Source organism: Eucyclogobius newberryi, unplaced genomic scaffold (genome assembly GCF_026437365.1).
Source record: "Eucyclogobius newberryi isolate DKJ021-1_F unplaced genomic scaffold, fEucNew1.0.hap1 SCAF_7, whole genome shotgun sequence".
Classification (NCBI taxonomy): Eukaryota; Metazoa; Chordata; class Actinopteri; order Gobiiformes; family Gobiidae; genus Eucyclogobius; species Eucyclogobius newberryi.
The window spans coordinates 28,907,249-28,932,997 of NW_027316389.1; the positions used below are offsets into that span (position 1 = coordinate 28,907,249).

Consider the following 25,749-nt stretch of genomic DNA (forward strand, 5'->3'; position numbering starts at 1 on the left):
TGTAGATGTTAGGTTTAATCTTCTCATCTTTCCCAACAAGGCTGAGTGCCATAATATCTTACTATATCAAAATTGTAAATTGCTTATATTTTTTGTTACGAGTGTATTTTTTTAAAAAGGTGATTTGCCTGTTCATTTAATTTTTAACCATGTCATGTTAGGTTTAGGTTAGTGGAAGGTTCAGTTTGACTTATTTTCATTGTTACCAGCAAAATTAACTTCACATACATAAAGTTGTTTTACTCATTAAAGGATGTTTAAACCTTTGCTGTGTTTTGCATAAAGAAAAGAAGAACTGAACCACAGCTTGACTGTCAAAAAGTTCTCCTAAAATGCCTCTATTTATGTTTAAAAAAATACTATTAAAGCTCAACGCATTTTAACAAAAGAATGGGACTGAAAAGGATTGTCTACAATAAAAATAGAACAATAATACAGTTAACAGATTGTTTTCCCTTAAAGAACTGGTTATCCTGCACTTTTGAGTGTTGTTTTTTTTTCTTCTGGGACTTTGATTTATTTTTCTTTGTGCCAGTTAGTTCTCAGCATGGATAACTAGAAGGATCAGGAAAGGCTACAGCATAATATAAAACTGAACATGGCAATAGTAGAAATCAATACACAGGAGCAATACAGCTCAGATTTCAGAAAAAAGTCAAAATAATGTTAATTTCTATGTAATAAAATCTAAGCAGTTAACTCATAATACTAAAAAAATAATTTGAGGTATACAATTGTTAGATGTTACTTAATGCTGAAAATGTATGTTACTCAAATGCTAAATTTGATGTTGAATTCTTAAATGTATCTATGCATTTAAAAAGAAAATAATTCATGTTTAGCCTTTGTGAGCAAGCATGGTCAAAAGTGAACGTATATTGTTTTTTAAAATTACTGGTATAGAATGATTATGATTTTCCATTTACATTTATGGTCGTTATCCATTTAAAGCTGGTTTGGATGTTTCTAATTTTTAATATCAAATCAAATTTACTAAGAAAATATAATATGCTGCGAGGCTCCGAGGGCTTGAATGGAGTGATGGCAGTGACGTCAGAACGAAGCGCCGGACAGGACAGGAAACCCAAGCGTGCGCTGTGGGGACGTCATATTGCACAGGGATTGGTAACTTCTTCAAAAACGGTAGTCTCTTCTATCCCTCGAGCGAAGAGCTTGATCAACTGGCAGTGCACCCTGGGAAAAAAGGAACAACTAAGTTATCTAGTGTGTAACATGTAGCATCACCAATCAATCCACAGATCATTGGGATCAAAGCGTAGATGGTCTTGATTCTTGGCAACATTTAATAGCAAATACTGCATGTTTAAAATCTTGTAGAGCAAATGGGGGCGTTCACGTTCTAGAATTTGATGTGGTCGTTCATATTCTCAGGTGCAGGGGAGGAGCTTCTGTGATTCTATGGGAGATTCACTGTTTTTGAAAAAAATATAAGAAATACGAACCACAAATGTTGAACTGTATCTTTATTTGTTCTGGATCCACACTTGCTAAATTAATTTTAGTCTTTGAGGTTGAATAAGGCGCTGTCAGCTAGCAACCCGGTGTAAACGCTCTCTTTTTTTCTCACACTTATTGTGCTGCTATATTTTTGTAAATATTTTTTCTATTTTATTGTACGATAGGGACACGCACTGGAACCGTTTTTAATTCAACTGTCTTTGACTTTTTTCGGCTGGATTTGAGCGTTTTTCGTCACGTTGTTTTGATGTGAGCTAGCTCCGAGCTAGCCCACCAGGCAATCCATGTGCCGTCGTGACACATATTCATGTGCAATTACTGTCGTGATCACATGCAATGGTATTTATGTATTTATTTATGGGAGTTTTTATTTGATCTTCTACTGAAAGTGTTTTTCAGACTTCCTATAAGTGATCTGTTCTTCTGTATCTACCTGCGTTGCACCAATGAAATTTCCCCATGTGGGACAATAAAGGAATATCTTATCTTATCTTAATGTCACCACTTTCAGCAGTTTTGTGAAATAAAAAAGCATTTGCTTATTATGCCTGAAAAAGAGAAGACATTCAACATTTGTACCGGTTTCATGTTTCATGTAGATAGGCCCAGTAATTATAGAGGTATGAACAATAAACCAGGGCAACAAATCAGCAATTCTACCTGCGAATTCTGACCTGTCCCAGCTCAATTTCCAACTCTAGGGATTTTAGAATGTTGTAATGTCATGTGAACGTAACCTGGTAAGTATTCCTTTGAGAATATGGTTTCGGTCACATGACATTACAACATTCTAAAAAGACGGTCTGAAAAAAAAACAAAAAAAAAAAAAAACACACAAACAGACTTTCAATAATAATTGCCAATTTAATACAATAACTTGACAGGATTGGCTGTGGACCTCTCGATTAAAAACATCTAAGTAGACTATTGACAATTCGAAATGACTGAATCTCTAAATCAATCAGACACCTTTCTGGACACTCTAGGCCACCATAGAACTATAACAAAACATCGACCCCGCGTGGTGCACTGACCTGACGTCTATGGCGGTGTGGTTGAGCATTTCTCCGTCGCAGTTCCAGCTGCTGTATTGAGGGCTGCAGCCACAGGCCGGGTGGTCTCTGCACAGGGGCCCAAAGATCTGCCTCTTGTGGAACTCCTGGAGGTTTAAGTCTGAGTCGCTCTGACAGTGATGGGGAATGAACCGGAAGCGACTGACGCGGTGCACGTCCACAAATGCCAGGTTGAACTGAGGGGACAGGAGACAGGGGTTACTTACAGATATGGCAATTGACAAATAACCGTTTCCCCCCAACTTTAAGATAGAGGGTTAAATCATGTGTTGCAGAGGTTTTCTGGTTTTGACGTTCAGGCTCTCAAAGACCTGACACCTGAGCCCCTGTCACTGGGGACTGTAGTTCCAAAGTTTAAAACATAATTTAGACAGTCCAGTTTCTCTTTTAAGGTGATTAGACTGGGGACTGGAACCCACTGTGGTTGAAGTCAGGACAGAGCTGCTCACATGAAGCAAAACAAATGTAGAGGTCTAAATTATAAGACCTTGTGAATAAAATACATTCATTCTTCATGTTTTCTGTACCATGTTTATACACAAAATAATTTCTACTGAGGCAGGAACGTACAGTATTTACAGTGGAAAGTATTCAAACCCCTTTAACCTTTTCACCCTGTTTCATAGTAGTTATTTGCTCAAATCCAAAAGGTTTCTCATTAATGTACACGCAGCATCCCATCTCAACAGAAACTGAACATTTTTGCAAATTCATTAAAAAAGAAAAACTGAAATAACACCGAATTTGAGTGTCACACCAAAGGGTCTGAATAATTATGCCCTTCATATCTAACTCCCATGCTGTCCATATCCTCTGATCCTCCTTGAGAAGGTTCTACTCCTCCTGACTTGATTAGGAAAGGCTCACACCTGTGTATATAAGAACTACAGCTCACAGAGCGCTTCATGAGGTCCCAAGGAACTGTCCAAGGAACTGTCCAAGGAACTGTCCAAGGAACTGTCCAAGGAGCTCAGAGACAGAACTGTGGCAAGGCACGGATCTGGTCAAGATTACAAAATAATTTCTGCATTACTCAAGGTTCCTAAGAGCACAGTGGCCTCCATAATCCTTAAATGGAGGTTTGGGACAACTTCTTCCTAGACCTGGCTGTCCTGCCAAACTGAGCCTTGGTGAGAGAGGTAAAGAAGAACACAAAAATCACTGTGGCTGAGCTCCACTCTCCAGAGAGTGGCCCGGCAGAAGCTTAATTAAGTGGTATGTGTGGAGAAAACCAGGCCCTGCTCTTCACCTGCCCAATACAATCCCAACAGTGAAACATGGTGGTGGCAGCATCAGCTAAAATAACAAAGAAGTGGCTCCGGAACTCTGTGACCCTTCTTGACTGGCCCAGCCAGAACTCTGACCTAAACCCAATTGAGCATCTCTGGAGAGACCTGAAAATGGCTGTCCACCAACGTTCACCTTCCAATCTGACGGAACTCGAGAGGATGGAAGGAAGAATGGCAGAGGATCCCCAAAACCAGGTGTGAGACATTTGTTGCATCATTCCCAAGAAGACTCATGGCTGTACTGGCTCAAAAGGGTGCTTCTCAATACTGAGCAAAGTGTCTGAATACTTAACTGAAATATCACATGGTCATATTTCAGTTTTTCTTTTTTAATACATTTGTTAAAATGTCTACATTTCTGTTTTTTTCTGTCAAGATGGGTGCTGCGTGTACATTAATGAGAAATAAAATGAACTTTTTTGATTTTTGGCAAATGGCTGCAATGAAACAGAGTGGAAAATGTAAACGGGTCTGAATACATTCTGTACCCACTGTGAGTTTGATAGAAACTTTTTAGAAAGAAATATACAAATTTATGATCAACATATGTTGAAACCCTATTATTTGTTAGCGATTGTCTCCTTTTCTTTCTTTTCTGTAGGGGGTAACATAAACCCATCCTTACGAATAACATTTTTACAATATATAAACATTTGTGGATATTCCTGCGGCGGTACCTGGTCGTCCTCGCTGGTGTGTCGAATGAGGTGTCGCAGGAAGTCAAAGCGGGAGCACTTGCGGACCATGATGAGGTCAGTGGTGCCGTCTGCGAGGTGAGCGGCTGGGGACAGGCCTTTGGGAGTGCGGGGACAAGCACAGCTCATACTCGCAGAGTTTATGGCCAAAAACTTACCCCGGACCGACCGCCACTCATCCTCTGAAAGACAAGAAAACCAAGGTCGTATATATTAGCCTTATCTGTCTATCACGTTACAGGAATATGATTTTTTATACACTTTATCCGAGCTCCAAGATATAAAGTAAATATTTAAATCAAAAACTGACTTCAGTGATAACAATTGTAAGTTGATTTATTTAGAATGATTAGTGTTTTTGCTGTTATTTATTCAAACAGAATGAGCCAATGACTTATGTTGCCAGATTCTATGGCTAAAACCAGCTGTTAACTCAAAATGACTCTCCTCTGATATGACGTGTTCTCAGTTTGCAACAGCTATTGGTTTCCCAAGTTCTGTAATGATTACATTTCTGTTTTTAAACCATTAACCACTACATTTATTATTTGACGACTTGGCGTTGTGTCTTACCCGTCTCAAAGGATTCGTCCAACATGTATTTTTCACATTTCTGTGTAAAAATCTGTCCGTTGTGCTCACAGACCAAACAGCTGAAAATAAAGACACACCGACGTTTATGAAGTGCACCGCAGAGGCACAAAAGCCAGTCACGTTTACTCTGATCCTACTCCTTACCCGGAGCAACACCTGGCTTTGTCCCGCGGAGTTCCCATGATGCCTTTGGCCGGTAGATAGGACACGGTTCCTTCATAACTGTGATGAGTGAGAAACATCTTCAGACCTATAGAGACAGAAAATAGTGTGAACATGGCAATGTAATTCCTCATTTATCCAGGAGCGGTCTGTGGTAGAAATGGTTTTAAAAAGGTAGTTATTGGGACAATGTTTGAGCTCAGGCTTTGCAACCACTTCCTTCAGATTGAAAATGACTTCTGGATGGTAGTCGAAACGGCTTTCTTTCTAAAAAACTTTATGTTGAATATAATTATAATCACCATACAAAAGCAGCGCGTATGCAATTAATTTTTTTATACAAGATGCAAATATTGAAATTAACTGGTTTGTTGCAAGCAGGCACAAGCTCCTATAAAAAAAAAAAAAAAAAAAAAAATTATATATATATATATATGACACTGTCTAAAAAAAAGTAGTACGCAAAGCGATACAAGCTTCCATTGGATAATTTCAGCATGGGTGATGATCTTTCAGACTTCTCATTTCTGAAACAACCATGTGGAAAGACAAATCCTGGGGTCATGGAAAAGATGTCAGTAAAGCAAGGCAAGTTTATTGTTGAGCACAATTCGTACACAAGGCAATTCAAAGTGCTTCAAACAGCAGGAAAAAATCCATTAAAATCACAAAGACATGACAGAAATCACAAAACAGTTTAGGACGTAAAAGAGAAGAGTGCAAATAAAATCACATCAGTCATATGCACAGCTAAACTAAAGAGTTTTTAGCTCGCATTTGAACATTGTCAGAGTAGAAGCCTGTCTCACATCTTCAGGACTGACCAGATTTTAGCTGAAATACAGATTCCCCATGTTTAGTCTCTGGGCACCAGCAGGAGGCCGGTCCCTGAGGTCCTCAGAGTCCGAGATGGTTCATGTGGCACTAACATGTCCGAGATGTACTTTGGTGCTAGGTCATGCACAAGCAGAGCTGCTTTCTAGTCTATTCTCTGAGCCACAGGGGCCAGGGCAGAGACCTGAGAACAGGACTAATGTGATCATACTTTCAGGTTCTAGTTGGAACCCTAGTTTTACAGCTTGTTTAGAGAGGCCAATGAGCAGGCCGTTACAGTAGTCTAATCTTCTGGAGACATATGCATGGATAAGTCTCTCCAAGTTTGGTTTAGACACGACAGGCTGTGACATGGCTGTTAGAGTTCAGGTCTGAGTCCATTATTACCCCCAGATTTGTAACTTGATTTGTAGGTTTTAGAGTGAGACTCTAGAGGTGACCACTAACACTTTCTCTTTGTTTCTGTGGCCAAAGACGATGATTTCAGTCTTGTCTGAGTTCAGCTGGAGAAAGTTGTTTTGCATCCACACACTGATCTGTTGGAAGCAGTGACAGAGTGAATCCACTGGTCCATAGTCACCTGCCGACAGTGAAACATAGATCTGACTCGTCTGCATAATTGTGATAGGACATTGTGATAGGCTAGAGGTTGAACAGAAGGGGACCCAGGACTGACCCTTGGGGCACTCCACAGGTCAGGGTCATGTGGTCTGAGACACAGCTACCAATTTCAACAAAGTACTTCCTGTCTTCCAGATAGGACCTTAACCAGTTTAGGGCAGTGCCAGTGATGCCCACCCAGTCCTCTAGTCTCTGTAAGAGGATCCCATGATCGACAGTGTCAAAAGCAGCACTCAGATCTAACAGAATTAAGACTGAGGCTTTGCCCGTGTCAGTGTTCAGGCGGATGTCATTAGTCACCTTGACAAGAGCAGTCTCAGTGCTGTGATGAGGTCCTGTGATGAAAACCTGACTGAAAAACATCTTACAAATTGTTTATTAAAAGGAAATATGTGAGCTGTTGGTAAACAACCTTTTCAAGGACTTTCATTAGATTAGATTAGAGATGGGCCAATAATTACTCAGTACAGCGGCATCAAGACAGCTCTTGTTTAGGAGAGACTTTATGACCTTAGACATTAGGAATGTTCCAGATTGAAATGTTACCTATGTGAGTGAGTGGTGTGTGATGGTAAAATGTCATGTAATTTTATCTATGCTGTTATTGTGTTATTTCCTGGCAATTGTTTGCAGAAATTTCACAGATTGTAATTTGATTTGTAGGTTTTATAGAGACTGGAGGTGACTGCTAACACTTTCTCTTTGTTTCTGTGGCCAAAAACGATGATTTCAGTCTTGTCTGAATTCAGCTGGAGAAAGTTGTTTTGCATCCACACACTGATCTGTTGGATGCAGTGACAGAGTGAATGGGTGCTAACAAACTGTTCAGTACAGAATTTAGAAATCTGGTGGGTAACATCAAGGTAGCATGTAGATGACCCAGTGCATCCTAGCTATGGGAGAAACCATGTGAAAGGCAAGGGGGCATAGGTGGGGGGGCTTTTGTTGGTGTAGCCGGAGAGTTTGAACTCCTGTTTGACAGTTTTGAGAGTTCATCAGTGTTGACATCAGAACTCTTGATCTTGCTATATTAGGCCTAAGTGGAGCCATCTTAAGGCCTGATTTGATCAGACTTTAAAATATGGCTGGGAAGGCCCCTGGGTGTTGTAGGGGGGACCCAGGGCTGGTCTCAGGGCAATGATGAGGGTGCTGCCGGGACTGTCAAAGATGGGTTCAAGGCCTGTGATGAGGAACTTGCGGGAAAGAACTGAACTGACTCCTGCGCCAGCAAAAACAAAGATTGTTGTGGAGCTGCTGTTGAAGAGTCCTTCACTGGAGACAGTGGTTGTGATTGTGGAGCAGATGGAGCTGAATCCTTTGCTGGTGGTTGTAGTGCTGCTGATGCTGAAACACTGGCTCCGTCTTTGCAGGAACTATAATCTCATTCCTCTCTTCTCTAATTATCTGCCCAGGACTCTGTCCAGGCCCAGTCCAATGCATCAGAGCGTGGGGCAGGTTCTCGGTCAGCGCACTGACTCCACCTCTGTATAGGTGTGGGCAGTTGCTCTTAAAAATGAAAAAGGTTTTATCAAGCACATCAAATAACTTCTGTCTGTTCCTATTGTAATCTGCTGTTTATCTCCTCGATGTGTGGCCAAAACATTAGGAATAAAGTGACATTATGTCAGAAACGGGGGAAGAAATTCTTTTTTTGTTTGCGTTCTTTCATGCAACTGACAGCACCGTCTCTTATCAGAATCATCTCTGGTGTGACATTTACAGTTGACACAGATTCTCTGTCTGCTGCCTTTTGATGTGTCCCATTTTCCCTTTGTTCATTTACTTCAGTCTCTGAATATGGTAAAAATCTGTTTATAAGCTGTATTTTAGGTGACTTTACATGATCTTTTTATCGTTTTATGCTTTGCACTTATTTTGTTCCAAAATACAGCCTGGTCTGGACACAGAGTCATTCTGGATGACACTGGAATTGTACCGTGAAGTACTTTTTCAGATTCTGAAAGCGTTCACAAGAGTTCGTTTCCCTTTTTCTCCTGGTTGCTGGGTCGTCAGATATGTTGTTATAACTGTAAAAATGTTCTTAAAATCCTTGGTTTACTTAAAAAAGTCATAGTTAAAAATGTTTGGAAGACAATAACTTTTAAAACGAAAAATAAATAAGGAATCAGCTATGGCAAGCTGGAGTAGCACTGGCTCCTTGATGTAAAGCACTTTGAGTGTCTTGAAGGTAGAAAATAATAAATATATATAAATGTAACCATTTACCATATGTAAGCAAGAAAAGCATCTGCACAAGGTTTGAAAAGGGTCAACAGTGTGTTTGAGAAGAGTCAAATCATTGGCATCAAGCAGAGAAAACATGTAAGGAGAAGCAGAAACTAATTTATTACAGATCTGAACCCCAGTGAGAGTGTTTGGGACGAGCTGAATAAAAAAAAAAAAAAAAAAATATGTGACCACAAAATTCTGATCCTAACTTTTTAAAAGTCGACTTAGTAACCAAAATACATTGTTCTCAGGGTAACTACAATTGGAAATACAATACTCTTCACACAAATGACGCAGAGTTGGACTGAACTCGCTCACCTGAGAAGTCGTATCGGGCCGGCCCCATCCACCTCTTTCTCTCGCTGTCACTCAACACGTCACCAAAGAAACCGTAACCGAGCAAAGAGACGGAGTACCTGAGGAACGTGTCGTTACGGTGAACGGAGCACACGTCCATCGGCTGCGTGTCACCTGGAAAACAAACAACTTAATGATCCACACAAGGCTAAGGAGAAGCAGTAGTAATAGTCAGAGGTGGAAGAAGTACTCGAGTCATTTTTGCCAATGTATCTGTACTTTTACATAAAAACAAACTTAAGTAAAAGTATCATATACAAAAGAAACATCTACTTAATTGGCTACAAATGTGTGTGACCTTGATGGAAATTAGCTTTGACAATAATCCTGCATATTTACAGGTATACGTTTATACAGGTATGTTGTTGTTACTATTTGTATTTATTACCAGTTTAAGTACCAGTTGAAAAATTTACTTCTAGAGTAAAAAAAGTGAAAGTGTTTCAGACACATTTTGAGGACTACAAAAGTCAAATGTGAAAGAGCTTGATAAAGAATTGTGCTGATTTTTGGTCAAAGAAAGCAGCAGAATTGATGATAGATGATATAGATATAGATATATTTTTGTATTCATACTTCATGTCAAAGCCTGGTCTATCTTTAAGTCAAAATTGACTTTAAACGTAATGTTTCAATCCACTTCAAAAATGCAGTGGAAAAGAAAGTACAGTAAAAGTATGTACAGTACTTTTACTTTTGTACTTTGTTACTTACTAGTAGTAGTAAAGTAGAAGAGGTAGTAAAGTAGTAGAGTAGTAGTAGTAATAGTAGAGTAGTAGTAGTAGTAATAGTAATAGTAATAGTAATAGTAGAGTAGTAGTAGTAGTAGTAGTAGTAATAGTAGTAGTAGTAGTAGTAGTAGTAATAGTAATAGTAGAGTAGTAGTAGTAGTAGTAATAGTAGTAGTAATAGTAATAGTAGAGTAGTAGTAGTAATAGTAGTAGTAATAGTAATAGTAGAGTAGTAGTAGTAGTAATAGTAGAGTAGTAGTAGTAGTAATAATAGTAGTAGAGATAGTAGTAGTAATAGTAGTAATAGTAGTAGTAGTAGTAGTAGTAAGAAGGATATTGTGATACCATAATTTGTGTTTGTTACTTTTGTGTTCTTTAAAAGCCAGTTTTGTATTCAATAAGTTACATTATTTTAAGTCTGATTAAAGCTCAAATAATAGCACATCCCTATGTTGCTGTATATTTGTTTGATTGTCACTAACCCACAATGATGTGCAGTGCAGAGGTCACGGGGTCATTGGTGCCCACTGTTGCAAAACAGATACAGTCTGTGGAACCTGGAATGAGTAAAACAAAAATATATTTACAATTATATCACTGCAAGACAATAAAAAAACAATTTAATGTCATAATTTTTCACAGAACTATAAAAGCTGAGTTGTAATTTCAACCCAAAGTGTATACATTTTGACAAAAAAAAGAAAAAAACAACAATTTGTACTGTATAAAACAAACTGATAACACGTTTTTGAACCGTTCTATTTTTGTTAAAGTGTCATTATTATTAATAAACAGAGGCATTAAATGGCTCCTTGATGCCAAAGTATTATTCTTGGCCATGTTGCCTCACCTGCAGGTATGATGCCGATGCGCAGTGAACAGGGCTGCAGCGCCTCCTCTGGGCTCTTGGGATTCACACCGCTGTCCACCTGCGTCCTCCAGATCAAACCATGGATGATCTCACTGAACATGCCGTCTCCTCCCACACACACCACCCTGAAAAAGAACCATTTTATTTTTGTACACTTCTGCATTTTGTTGAACACTCAGCAAAGTTTGTTGTAGACTCATCAAGAAGAATTGGCTTTTGGGAGAAGACTGAAATCTGAACAGCTAAACTAATACAACAAGTCTAAACTACAGGGATAGCAGATGTTATACAATAAGACCCAAAAAAGACTATGAAACTGACCCGTCAAATTGCTTCAGTTCTGCGTCCCTCCTCAGATGGTCCCGTGCATGATTGGCATATTCTGTCACTGCAGCATAAGAAACACATGTATCACAATTAATCAACAAATTTCACAACTTTGCATCAAAGTACTAAGCAACAGTTTACCAATGACTTGTGTAGTAACCCCAGCCAGAGCAAACAATGGCGCCACCTTCTGTTCATAGATGAGTTTTCCCCGTTTCTGCCCTCCATAAGGGTTAATGTAGACGAGCAGCTGTTTGGGTCTGCAGCCTGTGACAGGAGCACAATACAGTCTGTCTATGCCGTGTTTGAATAAATAAAAACAGATGACAGAATTATGTACACTCACTCATAGCCGTCTGTGCTTGAACACACAGAGGCGTATTACAAAGGGTTTAGCGTAAGAAGTATGACTTTTATAGATAAATAACAGCTACTGTGTGGAGACAGGAGACATTAGCACATTGGTGTGTCTCAGGTCTGTGTGTCTCACAGTATCTTAGTGTGCACAGTAATAACAGACTAGAGCAGTTTAAATCCGTACCGAGGGCAGCCAGCTGCTCCCTGATGCGGTGGACCCAGCACTGGCACAGAGCTGTGTCGGGACAGACAAAAGTGATCTCTGCACACCGCCAGCGGTGATTCCGCCCTCGCTCCACATATGAGACTGGAACAGACAAATATGATATATTCAAACATTAGAAAACATGACCAGCTAAAAAAGGTACACAAATATGTGGCTGGGAAAGCGACATCTTCCTGTAAACGCACTGTACTGTAGCTTAGGGCTGTTTCCATTACTTCTTTTCACTCAAACACAGTATTAAGTGTCTCAGCTCAAGGACATAACTGAATATTGTCAGCCACTGAGCCACTCCTACAAAAACAGTGAGATAAATTTTATATGATTATTGTTTTATGAACCATTAGGACAAATAGCCAATGCTGCATCATTTACTGTTATCAAGTGCCTTTTCTTATGCAAGAGAAAAAGTGTTACCATTAGCACGATAGTGAACGCAACCCACAGCTTCAATGATTCATCACAGAGGAAATAGGTGCTGTATGTATTTTATCATCTTTACCAGTGAAGGCCTGCCTGCAGTCCCCCCCATGCCCCTCTCTGCTCTTCCTCCAGTCGCCACAGTCTTTCCTGCTGTTCTCCTCATCTCCATCACGGACCGAGACGATTTCAGACACCGCCACGCTACGGCACACACCTGCAACACACAACACTACATTTACTACACATTTCTATTGTAGTCGTCTCAATATTAAGAGGTGATACTGAAAAAAGTTGTAATCTTGATTTGGATTTAATGATATTTTAGCAATCAATCTAAAATTTGTTTTTAAATGTCCCAGTGGAGGTTAGAGTATCAGACAAATGTAAAATTTATCACAAAAATTCAGAAGCATTACACTTCATACCTTGCTTGAAAGACCACTCACATTCTAATCTGATATTTTTGCTGTTTTTTTAAAGACTATACAGATATTTGACATAACCTCAAAACATTATTTTTGGATATGTCTTTGTATATGGCCTATGGAGTACATGGTATTGCACGTTACAGATCTCCAGTCGTAATATTTAAAGAGCATGACTAATCTGTAAGTCAAACAGGCAGTGAAGAGAGCAGCTTTGGATAAGGACCATGGCTGTTTATCTTCTGTGTAATTGAATATGGGGCCTAAAGGGACACTTCAGTCTGAGATCAGGTTCACTCTGTTTGAAGTGAAGAGCCTCTGAAACATGAGACAAAGTGATGCAAGTGACCAACAGCTCGAGCCGTAATATAAGAGCTACACTGTACAAGGCTTAAGGATTAACTATGAATAATTAGAATGTATTTGCAGCGCTTCAGATGGGAAGAGAAGAGCATAATTGTGATACTTTGAGTCATCACTGAAGTTATGATTAGTTGAAAGAATTATTTCTATGTTCAAACGTTAAAGCCCCAGCACATAATGTTTTAGCCAAAAAATATATACGAAAATAAAGCATGTGGATGTTTTTATTGAACTAAAAACCCTGAGCTGGCATATATCTCCACAAACCTGACTTGTACTTGGCCTGAAGGAGCCTTCTTCTGTTTGGTTCCATGGAAATGTTGTATAATATTCCATAATAGAATCAATCTGTCTCCATGGAGACTGTTCAGAAGTATGTGAGACCTGTAGTGTTTTTCAAGCACTCACAATGAAGCAGCCAAATGAAAATACTTACAATTAAATTCCTTTAACTTAAAGACTGAGGACATTTATACATTATAGTGGGCAATTATTTAAGCATATTCACACACTTAATAAAACATTTTGCCGGAGCCCCAAACGGCTTCTGAAAGAACACATGTGACTTGTGACAATAGAATAAAAAAGTTCAAAGTCTTGGAGGTGACATTTGAACTCAATGAAGCTAATGTGTGTTAGCCTAACGAAGGACAAGGTTACAACAGGGCATGCTCTGCTCCAAAACAACTATTTGAATATACAAAGCAGCAGAAGAGGAAGCACGGGACAATTACGTGTATAAACAATAGTGCAGGCTTCCACATCTGGGAATATATTCAACCAAATAAAACCTGGGGGAGGAACATGACGCACAAAACTGGAAGACCAAACCTGGAGAATTCCGTCCTAAATATAGTCTGCTAAAAATAAACAAATCAAAACAAATAAACCTCCTTGGTAACAACATTGGCTGAACACAAGGCTCTTTTAGAACAGGGAAAAGGAAAGGTGAGCCATTTATTTACTTCACGGTACTACATTATTAAACTCGATTTTCATACTACAATGATGGGGAAAAAAACAATACAAATTTTAGACAACGAACTGTATTTTCTACACAAAAATAATAGTACTTTTTCAACATTTCCATGTGGACATTCTAAAACTGTCCAGGGAAGGTCAACTTTTCTTCTTTTACATGATTTCCTCAATATTGATACTTGTTCAAATGAGTATGTAGTTTCAATACAAGTTTTAGTATCAATTAGTATCAGATTGTCAATACTTTTCACAACCCTACATACTAGGACTGTAGTATTGTGATTTGGATTTGTAATTCATGATTTCAAACCAGGATGTGCACAATTTAAAACACATTTGAGAGAAGACTGAAATATAAACTGCTAAACTAATGCAAGAATCATATGTGTTACAGAACATGTTTGTTGTAAACTACAGGGTAGACCATTTTTTTAAAGAGACACTACCGGTATATTTTGCAGTTTACGGAGGCATATTGCAGATAATTTTAATCAGTTTAAATGTATTCTTACCATTGTCTAATTGTATGCAAGGCAAGGGAGTGTATTTCAATGTGTATTCATGTCAGAAATGTAAACATTGCATTTCTATTTAAAAAATGAATATTGGATTTTTAAATAATATAAAATTTCACCAGAATCTAAGCTAAAAACTGCATTAAATTAGGACTGCACAGGAATTTTGGTACGCAATAAGGTTTTTTAAAAAGCCACCGCACACAGTGAAGAGGAAACTGCAGTAATATGATTGGCTGTTCTCGGAGGAGGAGAAAAACTATAATTCCACTCTGTTCCCATCAGGACACTTACTGTGAGACTGGATTCCCAAAACAGAGGCTGAACTACTCCCTTTACAAAAACAATAACCATGAAATCTGTGGGATCACGTTAGTTTGGAAAAGCAGTCAGGACACTTACTTTACTGTTAACATTATGTAAATGGGAAACGATCGGAAACGCTGCCATTTTTATTTCAATTCCAGACTATTAATTAAGGATTTGATTATGGCAATATTCGTGCTATGTATTATTTTCTGTTTAAAATGTTCAAATAAATAAAAGACAAATATATTTCCAAGAGACTCAAATGCTGGGGGGGAAAAAAACCCAACAAAACAAAAGTATAGAGTATAATATAGAGCATAAAGTTGAAGTAGAAGTGGGCAAAATGTCCAAATTTAAATAATATTGTGAATGTTGTGTTGGGGATATCGGCTAATTGGACAAGATATTAGGAAAAAGTACACATTTCCACATTGCTTTCAACTTAGAAGTGGGCAATATTGACTGTGTGTGTGTGTGGACCATGATATACAGCAACTTATCTCCCCCTAAAGATTAGATAGACCTCCTAGGAAACTCACCGTCCTGTACAGAGCAACAATACTATAACGGACTCCCTATCCTTCACTCACCGCCCCGCTCTAGAAATATACAGTTGTTTAAAAATGACGCTAAAGAGAAATGTTTCAATAGTGAAAAATAAAGCTCTTTCAGTGCATTTGTATTTTGATAGTTCTGTTAAAACACTCTTTCTGTGCCCACTCACTGAACAAATGCATGTTTTTCAAGGTTTTTAGAACAATAAAACAAATAATGGAATAAATGGATGAGTGACAATTTTAATGCCATACTGTGGGACATCCCAAGTGAAACAATGACATACCCGTGGGACACAGCAGACAAGTTTACCCAACTCCAAGAAAGTTACCTAGTGTACCTTTAAATGCATGTTATGACGTGGATGTGTAGATTTTTTGTTTTTAATTGTGTTTTTTTGTCATTGTCGTTGCTTAGTTTTTATTCTTTTAATTTAATTCCGTGCTGGGTGAAAACGCATACACTTAGATAGAGATGGCGTGATATTTGCACTGTTTTATCGTATAGGCTACAGATTTAATACCCGAGAACATTTCGTTTTGGCCGACCTGCAGCCTAAAGAATACACATTACGCTTTATTTCAACACTTTAGTGCCTTTTATAGGTTTGTGGATAAACAGGTCTGTGAATGTGTTTGTAGTAAATTTGGGTGAGATGAACAAAATCGGCCCTTAACCTACATATCGGCAGAGTTTATCGACCATCGGTTTCTCTTGGTTGTAAAGAATTAGTATCGGATTCAGCATCGGTCATGAAAAATAAACAAAAGTTCAAACTCGATACCCGCTTTGGTACATCAGTGATAGTAAAAAAAATAATCACTCCTTTTTTAGACAACAGAATGTAGTTTTTGATACAAAGTGATTGTACTTTCATCAGTGTAACCATATGGTCTGATTCTAGAGCTAATAAAGATCAAGACCATTCTAAAACTATTCAGGAAAATTCAAAGTTTGTCCTATTTATGTGACTTTTCTCAGTATCGATACTTTCAAATGAGTCTTGAGTTTTAATATTAGTCTCAGTATCAATTGGTTTCTTATTTCATAGACTTTTGATAACCCTGGTAGAGTATTTGCAGTGAACAGGAGCAAGATCATTATATGAACCCCTTTATGGTATGTAAAATATAAATATAAATGCACTTGGACCCCAGGAAGAAGAGTAAAAAGAGAATCCAAAAAGTAAACAATAAAGTCTGCAGATGGAGTCATATTGATGCCTATTGTGTCTCAGGATATAACATGACCTAGATTATGTAAGGAATTATCAAACAGGGCTTATCTTGCACTGTTTACAATACTAATCTTTAAAATGTATTATTGTGGAACACTATAATATTGTGGAAAACATATCGTCCTCAGTGCCCTCTATGTGGCCTTAAATGTAAAAGCATATGCAGAAGCGAGCTGCAATTACAACCATTACACAAAAAAAAAAAAACTGTAATAGAAAACAAATGATTTTTTAAAAGCTATTATAATTGTCAAAAGGCTCTTACTTGGCTTGAACAGATGAAACACATGTGTAGAAACGCGTTTTTTCCAGGTGAGAAAGGACCCGCTCAGGCTCACTTCGTACGCCGTGTTTCTGACGCGAAGCTCGGACAACAGCAGCAGCCTGCCCGGCCTCTCCATCCTTCATCCGGAGGAGGAGAAAGCGGCCCCCGGGGGAAGGTTACCTCAGTGCGGACATGGTCTCTCTGTGGCCCCCGGGTGGCCCCCAGACCGTGAATAATGGATAAAAGCGGCAGGTGAAGCGCGGATCGGCGATTAGCGGATTCCAGCTTTTCTTTTTCTGACAAATAGCGGACTGCTGGCGGAAGTGGGAGGAGCTACAAGCGCGTTCACGTGCCGCAGTGACCGTGGGAAATCTGAGCTTCGGCTGGAGAAAAATCCGAGGCTTTTTCTGAATAACAAGGACGATGGAGACGCTGCTTTGAATGATTTGCCGCATTAGACGCCAGACAGTTCCAGTTCAGCTGTTTGAATAGAGCAGACGCTTCTAAATACTGTGGCAATAACAGAGTGTGCATAAGTCCAGAATGAAAACTGAAAACTGGAGGCAAAGAAACAACTAGATGCTGAGTGACTGCGTAATCTGCATTGTTGTTGTTGTTGTTGTTGTTGTTTTGCTTCTAATGGCTGAAAAGGTGCATTTGCCGCCACCTACTGTAGTTGTAAGTCTTCAAAGTATGTGTTTTACTCTATACTGTATTTTTATTTTTTTAAGGGAAAGATAAATACAACAACTCTTTCTACTTCAGGAAGGCTCCTCCCAATGGGCGGGTCTTACCACAGAACAGTATTAATATCGGAGTTCTCGACCTAAATTCTGTTATTGACAATGACTCTTGGATGAGAGTCGAAACGTCTATTTTTTCAAACTGAGTCCAGATGACTACAACTGAAGCTTTTTCTACTAGAGAAAAGAGAGGAGTAGAGAGAGAAAGAATACATTGGCCATAATGAAGATGTCACACATGATTTGTGTCACAAAGCCCCAACATTCTGCCATTCTGCCAGTTCTTTCCTTCTCTTGCTTGCTTTCTTTCTTTCTTTCTCTCTTTCCTTTATTATTATTATTTTTTTTACGTTATAGCGTAAAACACATACTTTGAAGACGTACTACTACAGTGGGTGGCGGTAAAAGCAACACAAAAATAACAACAACAAACGTCTGAGGAATAAAGTCTGGCGGTAATGCAAGACTCGGATGCCAACCGCCATAAAACAACAACAACAACAACAACAGCAATGATCACGAATCAGATAGCAGTCAGTGTCAAGTAACGAGGTTAAAGTAAGAAGAAGAAGAAGAAGAAGAAGAGCTAGTCTCCGGTCTGGAGAGACGGGAGATGGCGGAGGAGAGTGGATCGGTGGTCGAGGACGTTCTGGACGGCGTGGAGGAACAGCCTTTTCTGGCTGCGCGTGCCCGGAAACGTAAAAAGTCCCTTCTGGGAATGAGCAGCGGGATGAGGCTGAGGCAATTGATGTCCGGAGTGAGAGCAGAGACTGTAAGGTGATCATAAAGCTTGCACAGGATAGTGCATCCTTTAAGGAGTGGAATTCAGTGGCATTGTCAAAGAGCCTAACTGTAGCTGTGGGAGTGATCAAGAGTGCGAGTGTCCTTAGAGATGGCTCGCTGCTGGTCGTGTGCAAGGACGCGGCTCAGCAACGGAAGGCGATTGGAACTAAACGTCTGGGTGGAAAGGACATTCTTGTGTCTAATGCTGAAAGAAACACGGTCAGAGGAGTTATCGTAGGTGTCCCTACGGCGACGTCTGTGGATGAAGTTAAGGAGAATTTGACGGGAGTTACGGTGGTGGACGCTAGGCGTTTGAAGGTGACCCGGTTTGGGGTAAGATGTGACAGCTTGTCGGTAATGATAACACTTGAAGGGAGGTGCCTGCCTAGTAAGGTGTTCATTGGGTACATGTGCTATAGCGTCAGGCCATATGTTCCGCCGCCCCTGCGTTGCTTTAAGTGCCAGCGCTTTGGGCATATTGCAGCGGTCTGTAGAGGGAGGCAAAGATGTGGTAAATGTGCAGGAGATCACGAGTATGGGAAGTGTGACGTGGGAGCAAAACTGAAGTGCTGTAACTGTGGGGAAGAACATAGCTCTGCCTACGGGGGTTGCAGGTTTAGCAAAAGAGCTGCTGAGGTGCATAAAATAAAGGTCTCTCAAGGTATATCCTATGCAGATGCAGTCAAGAAAGTTTCAAGTAACGAGTTTAGAGTAAATACAGAGAGAGGAGCCAGCGCTGCTCCCAGCCAGGGCGAAATGAGAAAGGCCAGCGTGGCTCCCAAGAAGTGTGAAGGTTTCAAGAGTGGAGGTCCCAAGTGTGCAGGTTCCAGAATTAATGAGAATACCCTGGTTGTGGATAGAGAGGATTTTGTACTCTTTATGGTGGATGTTGTAAACTGTGCTGCTCAGACTCAAAGCAGAACTGAAAGGATCAGGATCATTGCTAAAGCTGCAGGGAGATTCCTTGGAACAAAGGAGCTTGATTGGGCAGATATAGAAAACAGGCTAAAGGCGCTAAATGGGAGTCGGAGTGATGGGGGTCTGCTTTTGGGGAGTCCGAGTGATCAGAGTGACGAGATGGGGGTGGGGGTGGTCTCCTGTCCTCGCCCAGTCTCGTAGACGCACGGCTACCAAGCGGCGACATCAGTGGAAATATTAAAGCCTATAGAATGAAGCCTGAAGAATAAAGCTGTACGGTGGAAGCACCGAACGTCAAAGAAGGAGAGGAAGATGAAGAAGAGTCTCCCTGGAATAAAGCCGGTTGGTCTCTGAACAGAGTCTGAGGACTACGACAAAGTCTGAGGAATAAAGTCTGGCGGTAATGCAACACTTGGATGCCAACCGCCATAAAACAACAACAACAACAACAACAACAACATCAACAACAACTATTCTAGTCACAAAGACATATCATGACCTCATGGGCTTTGTAACACCAAAGCAATGGAAGGAGTTCTTTTACGGACTACGACAGTCTGAGGACTACGAAAAGTCTGAGGAATAAAGTCTGGCGGTAATGCAACAATTGGATGCCAACCGCCATAAAACAACAACAACAACAACAACAACAATAACAACAACAGAAGTGTTGAACTTTGTGTCAGTTTTTGTTTCATGTGAATAGGCCTCGTATTTACAGGATACAAACCATGAACCAGGTCAACAAACCTGCAATCTGATATTTAAACAGCTCAACATTAAAGTGTAGGAATATTAGACTGTTGTGAGGCCACGTTAACGCAACCTATTCAGAAGTTCTTCATGTCATTGTTTGTTTGGTTTGAGCTTTTTGTGCATCACACTTTTGTGCATGGTTTACAGCGCTCAAAAGAAGTAGGATGACGTAGGATGAATCAAAATGCATACGTTTTCCTTCTCCCATTCAAATACATCTTTAAATGTTGTGTACACATTCCTCTGACTACTTTTTTATAATAATTATTTTTTTGTTTAGAACAAATGGTGCAATGCATACATAAGAAGACACAGCAAAAAAAAATAGACCGAGAACATTTCAAACAAAAATAGATAAGAGTTATATTTGTATTGTTGTTTCTAACATATGTGATCAAATATAATATTACCTCATGTACATGGCCCATCCATTCACATCACTGCAATCTGCATGTCAACAAACGGAAGCCTAAATGAGTTTGCCTGCCTCAGAATCTAAACAGTTCAGGAATATTATATGCGTGTAGTTATACAGCCTGAAACTCAGCACCAAAGGATAGTTTGTAGGATTTTCTTGTTGTTGTTGTTGTTGTTGTTGTTCTGTAATCAATCCTTCACACAGCAGTTTGACGTTTCTGTTTCAGTTCTTCAAATGCCTTATGTTTGACTCTGCACTTGAATGTGTCACTAAACTACGCACGAGTCTACATAATCCCGATGTTTCAAAGGTTTTTTCTTCTTCTTGACACATTTTTTGGGGGATTTTGTCATCTTGCAACAGACATCGTTTAATCAAACACGTAAAGACGTTTGGTGGCATTAAACTGCATTGGGTTAAGGATTGTAAACGTGGAAGTTCGTTCAATGTCTCACTGCTATCAACAGAGGGCGCTGTTTTCACACAAATGCAAACCAGCATGTCGCTATTGGAAGATTTGACTGGGGAAAAATGTATATTAATTAAGATAATATAATATTATATACCCTTTAAAACTTTATAAATAAAAAACATTCTAAGTTCTCAGTATTGTCTTTGTGATAACTTGTTTTCTTCCTGAGAACAATAATTCAATGATGATTAAATAAGTAGATATAGTTGTTCAGCCTTTCATAATGAACTTACAAAATATAAATAAACAAAAAATTCTTTTAAATGCCCCAAAGATCCAGAGAAATGCCTGCTAAAAAAAAACACTGACGATCCAATTCAACTCTATAGTGAAAAAGCAGGTCATTCAAAGTTGCTGTGTTTGCTTTTTGGAGACACTCGTCCAATCAGTGACCAGTGTCCCATAAACTGATCATTTCAACAACTCTCATTCTTTTAACCTTTGACCTCTGCGGTAGTGCCCAGTGCAAATGAAGTAAAGAGTATTGATCCATGCAGGGGTCAAAAGGTCAAGTGACGTGAAATAGAGTGGGTTCCTAAAAAAGATTGCTCAGCCAGATTTTTAGGTTCTTGATTAGTCATTAGTCATTGGAATAATCCAAACTGAAAATATTACAGAAGACATATTATGCTTTTTGTAATAAGCTATAACTTCAATGTGCCTGGTGGTTTGATGTTTGAATACAGGATACAACATACTTTAAGTTTGTTTGTTGTTGGGGTTTTTTGGTCTATAACAAATAAAGATTCACACTTTGGTCCTAAATTGAGCCCATTTTAGCCCTGATGTCGGACTAGTCCTAGTTTACTAATGATCGTCCAGGTTTATTTTCAGCTTTAGTCCTGGTTATTTGATGTGGTGAAGATAAGATAAGAACCTTTATTTGTCCCACAATGGGGAAATTTCAACATTGCAATTAAAAACTTTCTGAACAGTGTCCTGATGACCACTTCATTTTTTTATTTTTTACATTTTTTTCATCATAAATCACAACATTGATCTAAAACAGCAAAGGTTCATGGACTTCTTGTTCCAAAGTGCAGAACTTTTCCTAGCACAATTTCACCTTAGCAGCAACAGACTTTCATGTACCGTATGTTTCATATACCGTATTTTATTGTTGAAAATGGCTACCAACCTTTAAAAAAAGAAGCAAAAAATCCCACCTGTGTGACCCGGAGTTTGAAGTTTTTGAATAATCACATCTAAAGTACAGAGCAATAAGGTGTACATTTTCAGAGCAACACAATGATGCCCCTATTTGCAAAGGGGAGAAGGCGCAATAGGAATAGGAAAATTGGGGCGTCTCAGCACCCCCTCCTCTTAAGTTGCGGGGCGGCGGTGCTGTCGGCCGATCATTACCGCTTGCAGCTATAATTAATGTTGTTTTCACTCTATGTAGCACTTTGGAGACATCGTGTTGGTAAAAATGTGGTATAGCGTACAAATAAAGTTTGACAAGACAATACTAAAAATCAATGACAAAACGTTGCCTTGTTTGGTTTCAGATTGTATACTTGTTCTTGTCCCGTGTATACAAATTGTGGCTCTGTGACAGCCCTGCACAATAAATCTATCCATCATTTGAATTGGAGAAGCTTCAGGTACAACATCCAGACACTCTTACCTCAGTCCTCCTCCTCCTGTTTGTCTGGTGTCCATAAACATCACATGGACACCTCCTTTTTGGTCCAAACGCCACTTCTTATTGCTGCAGTTCTTTCTCATCAATTACATCTCCATCTTCCTCTGTCAAGAGTCCAGGCTGTGGAGACATGGAGCCAAACACTGGCAGGACAAAGGCAGCGGCGACAAAAGTGCCATGTTCAGATAAGGTTTGGACTCACTCACGGTTCAGCAGCAGGAACAGAGTTTTCACAGGCCAAAAAGGAAATGAGGCCAGAACTATAATGCTCAGATTTTTTCCATTCAGCTGTCAAAACGTGATTTGTCCTCTGACTTGTTCCCTTAGATCATTTATGTTTGTTCAAAATAGTGCCACATAATTAACCCGCAACCTAATCAAAATAACAATTTGAACTGTTGTAATTATGAAATAGCAAAGGCTGCATATATTTAGGTAATAGAATGTCCTCTGCAAACAACAAATCATGTTTATGTGAGAAGAGGACTTGCTAACCTTGTAGTTTAGATCTCTATGAACTTATTTCAGTTTAGCAGTTCATATTACAGTCGTCTGTCCAATGTTAATGCTCCCAGATATATACTAATAACTGAGTGAATAAATATGAAAAAGAAGGAAAGTGCAATTAGAGTTTTATTCACCAAAAAATTGTGTCCACACAGAAAGGCTCCAGACCACAGGGAGTCGAACCCAGGACCTTTCTGCTGTGAGGTGGGAGAGCCACTCACACACCGTGCCACATGTGGATTATGTGCTTCACTAACCCCAAGTCATTGTTCAGAAATTAAAAGAATAAAAAGAATTCTGATTGATAATTACATTATGAGATGTGTTTTTATTGAGATTTATTTGGGGGTGTAAGCTAACTAAGTATAATAGTACATTTATATTATAAATGTATATAGTATGGTTATATAGTATTGTGCATGCTTTTTAATTTCACTTCAATAGATTTGACAACTTACTACATTTTTAGATTAAAGCGGAGGAAGTACTTTTCAAACGGTTTGAGGGGTTATAACTATTATAGTGTATCTATATAGCACTTTTTCACATTCAAGGCACATAAGAACACAACATTCCCTCTAGAGCCCCACTGTGGCCCCTGGTGTTCCAGCCCTGTCCTGTGCAGCTTATTTTTCACACGTGACATGTTGGCATCCTGTTTCAATGTTCTGAGTTCAAGCAAGCAGACAAAAAGTAAAAAAGAAATTATCTTGAATACTAAAGGAAGTGGGTTGGAATTGCTCCTGTTGTTCTTTATTATTAAAATAACAACATTTAACACTTAAACAGTTCTAAAAACTTGAACACACTTGAAACAGGTACTTCAAAACTTTTACCCTGATCGACTTGGGGTTTTGTTTCCATTAACTCCAATGGAGATTTGAAGCTACAGAGACATGCAATATATTGTTGGAAAGCTTGATGTTCACACTAAAATTTGGAGGGGAATTTGTTTTTGTAAAATTGCAATTGAATTACACTCGACGAGAATGGGAAAATAGGTGGACCTTAGGTAGATTACTACTTTGCTTTTTTTTATTGAGTACCGTACTTCTTCCACCATTGCTTAAAACGCATGTTCCCCCAGAGTTCATAGATATTTTTTCCAACCAATAAATATGAGTTGTCCAAGTAGTGAGAGTGGACCAACAGAAACAATTCCTCTGAGCAAAATTAAAGCCATGTAAAAGTTAAAAACTTGCCAAAGTAACACTTATGACATAATTTACAGCACGTTTATCTTAAATGTGTGCTTCGAACTTACACCAGTCAATACTTATGGATTAAACAGTAAGGAAGAGATGGAGGGCCAACATTAAACTCACCAGAGGTCCCATAAAAGGTCTGGATGCTCTGAATAAAATATACTCACTTTCCAATAAAGTTGGCCTAAAATGAACCATCCTGGACAATGCTCAAAAATTACGATTGGTTTCCTGGTCATAAAGAAGACCCACTTTATCCAGAGTTATTGTGGCGAATTAAAATTGACCAGTGGCTTAGCTCGGTTTTATAAAGTGAAAGTTATTGACTCTTTAAAGAGCCTGTTTCTGCTGACACATGTTTCCAGTGGGTCTGTGGAGTTTGTTTCGTAATGTTGAGGATCTGAGGATGCGCTCACGTTTGCTCAAACCACATCAACATTGGGACTAAAGCCTTGGACTAAACCTGGACTAGGACTAGCCCAGGATATAACCAGGACCAGACCAGAATAAAAGTATTGGAATGAAATAAAATTTACATCAGGAATAATTTGTGTCGATATTAACAAATGTACATTTCAAAGCAAGACATCAGTTATAGTTTATAGGGCCATTCCTTCTTTATTTTGTGTCAAACACACTCCACCAGCAGCTCACTGGACTGATTCATCTGTATCAAGTGGTCTGTTCGTCAGTAATATCACATATAATAATATTTTAAAGTGTAAAACAAAACCTTTTCAGAAACAATTTTATTGAAATGCCTTTGCCCATCAGATAAGGACTTGAACTCATTTATCTCATTATATACAACGGCACAGACAAAGCTAAGGCTCTTAAAAAATACTATGATGTATGAAAACACATGAACTGTAAGACTATGAGGCCTGGAACTAAATCTCTCCTAATGACATTTTGCTGCTTAATCAACAGGTTCTTTCAACACGGGGCTGGAGTCTCGCATTTGAACTCCTGAGCCAGTTCTTTATCCAGTTACTCCAAGTGGCTCCAGATCTATATATACAGTATATATACAGAAGTGTCTCTGAAGTCACGCTGGCTTCACGCAAAGAGAGGGAGCGTGAGCAGGACCACAGTCTGCGCGTGGAACCTTCACACTCACTGCGCTTCACTCCAGGACGCAGCATCTTCTCTCCCCTCAGTCCGTCTCCTCCACCTCCAGCACCAGCCAGCGGCCCCAGAGAGACCACACACCCGGTTTCAGCTGCACCATGCCCGGGCAGCGGCTCCAGCTTTGCCCGCTGTCATCACGTCCACCTCGTTTGAGCGGATTTACGCGCAGCAGCGGAGCGAAGATGGAGCAGAGACGCGAAGGGCTGTGACCACCAAACGCAAACTTCAAATTGGAGAAGATCATTTGGATTTTTTT

General features: G+C 39.3%; 1 protein-coding gene across 1 annotated transcript; it reads right to left on the minus strand.

The window, feature by feature from the left end:
- Positions 1–963: 963 nt before the first annotated feature.
- On the minus strand, positions 964–17,229 carry LOC140349241 (ceramide kinase-like). The gene is made up of 13 exons (XM_072435517.1): positions 16,916–17,229; positions 12,345–12,479; positions 11,804–11,926; positions 11,404–11,529; positions 11,257–11,323; positions 10,915–11,060; positions 10,547–10,621; positions 9,295–9,447; positions 5,275–5,380; positions 5,093–5,189; positions 4,519–4,716; positions 2,514–2,728; positions 964–1,194 (listed from the first exon to the last, which is right to left on the minus strand). The coding sequence occupies exons 1-13, from the start codon at positions 17,049–17,051 to the stop codon at positions 1,107–1,109; spliced, it is 1,665 nt and encodes a 554-aa protein (XP_072291618.1). The 5' UTR covers positions 17,052–17,229; the 3' UTR covers positions 964–1,106.
- Between the last annotated feature and the right edge of the window lie 8,520 nt (positions 17,230–25,749).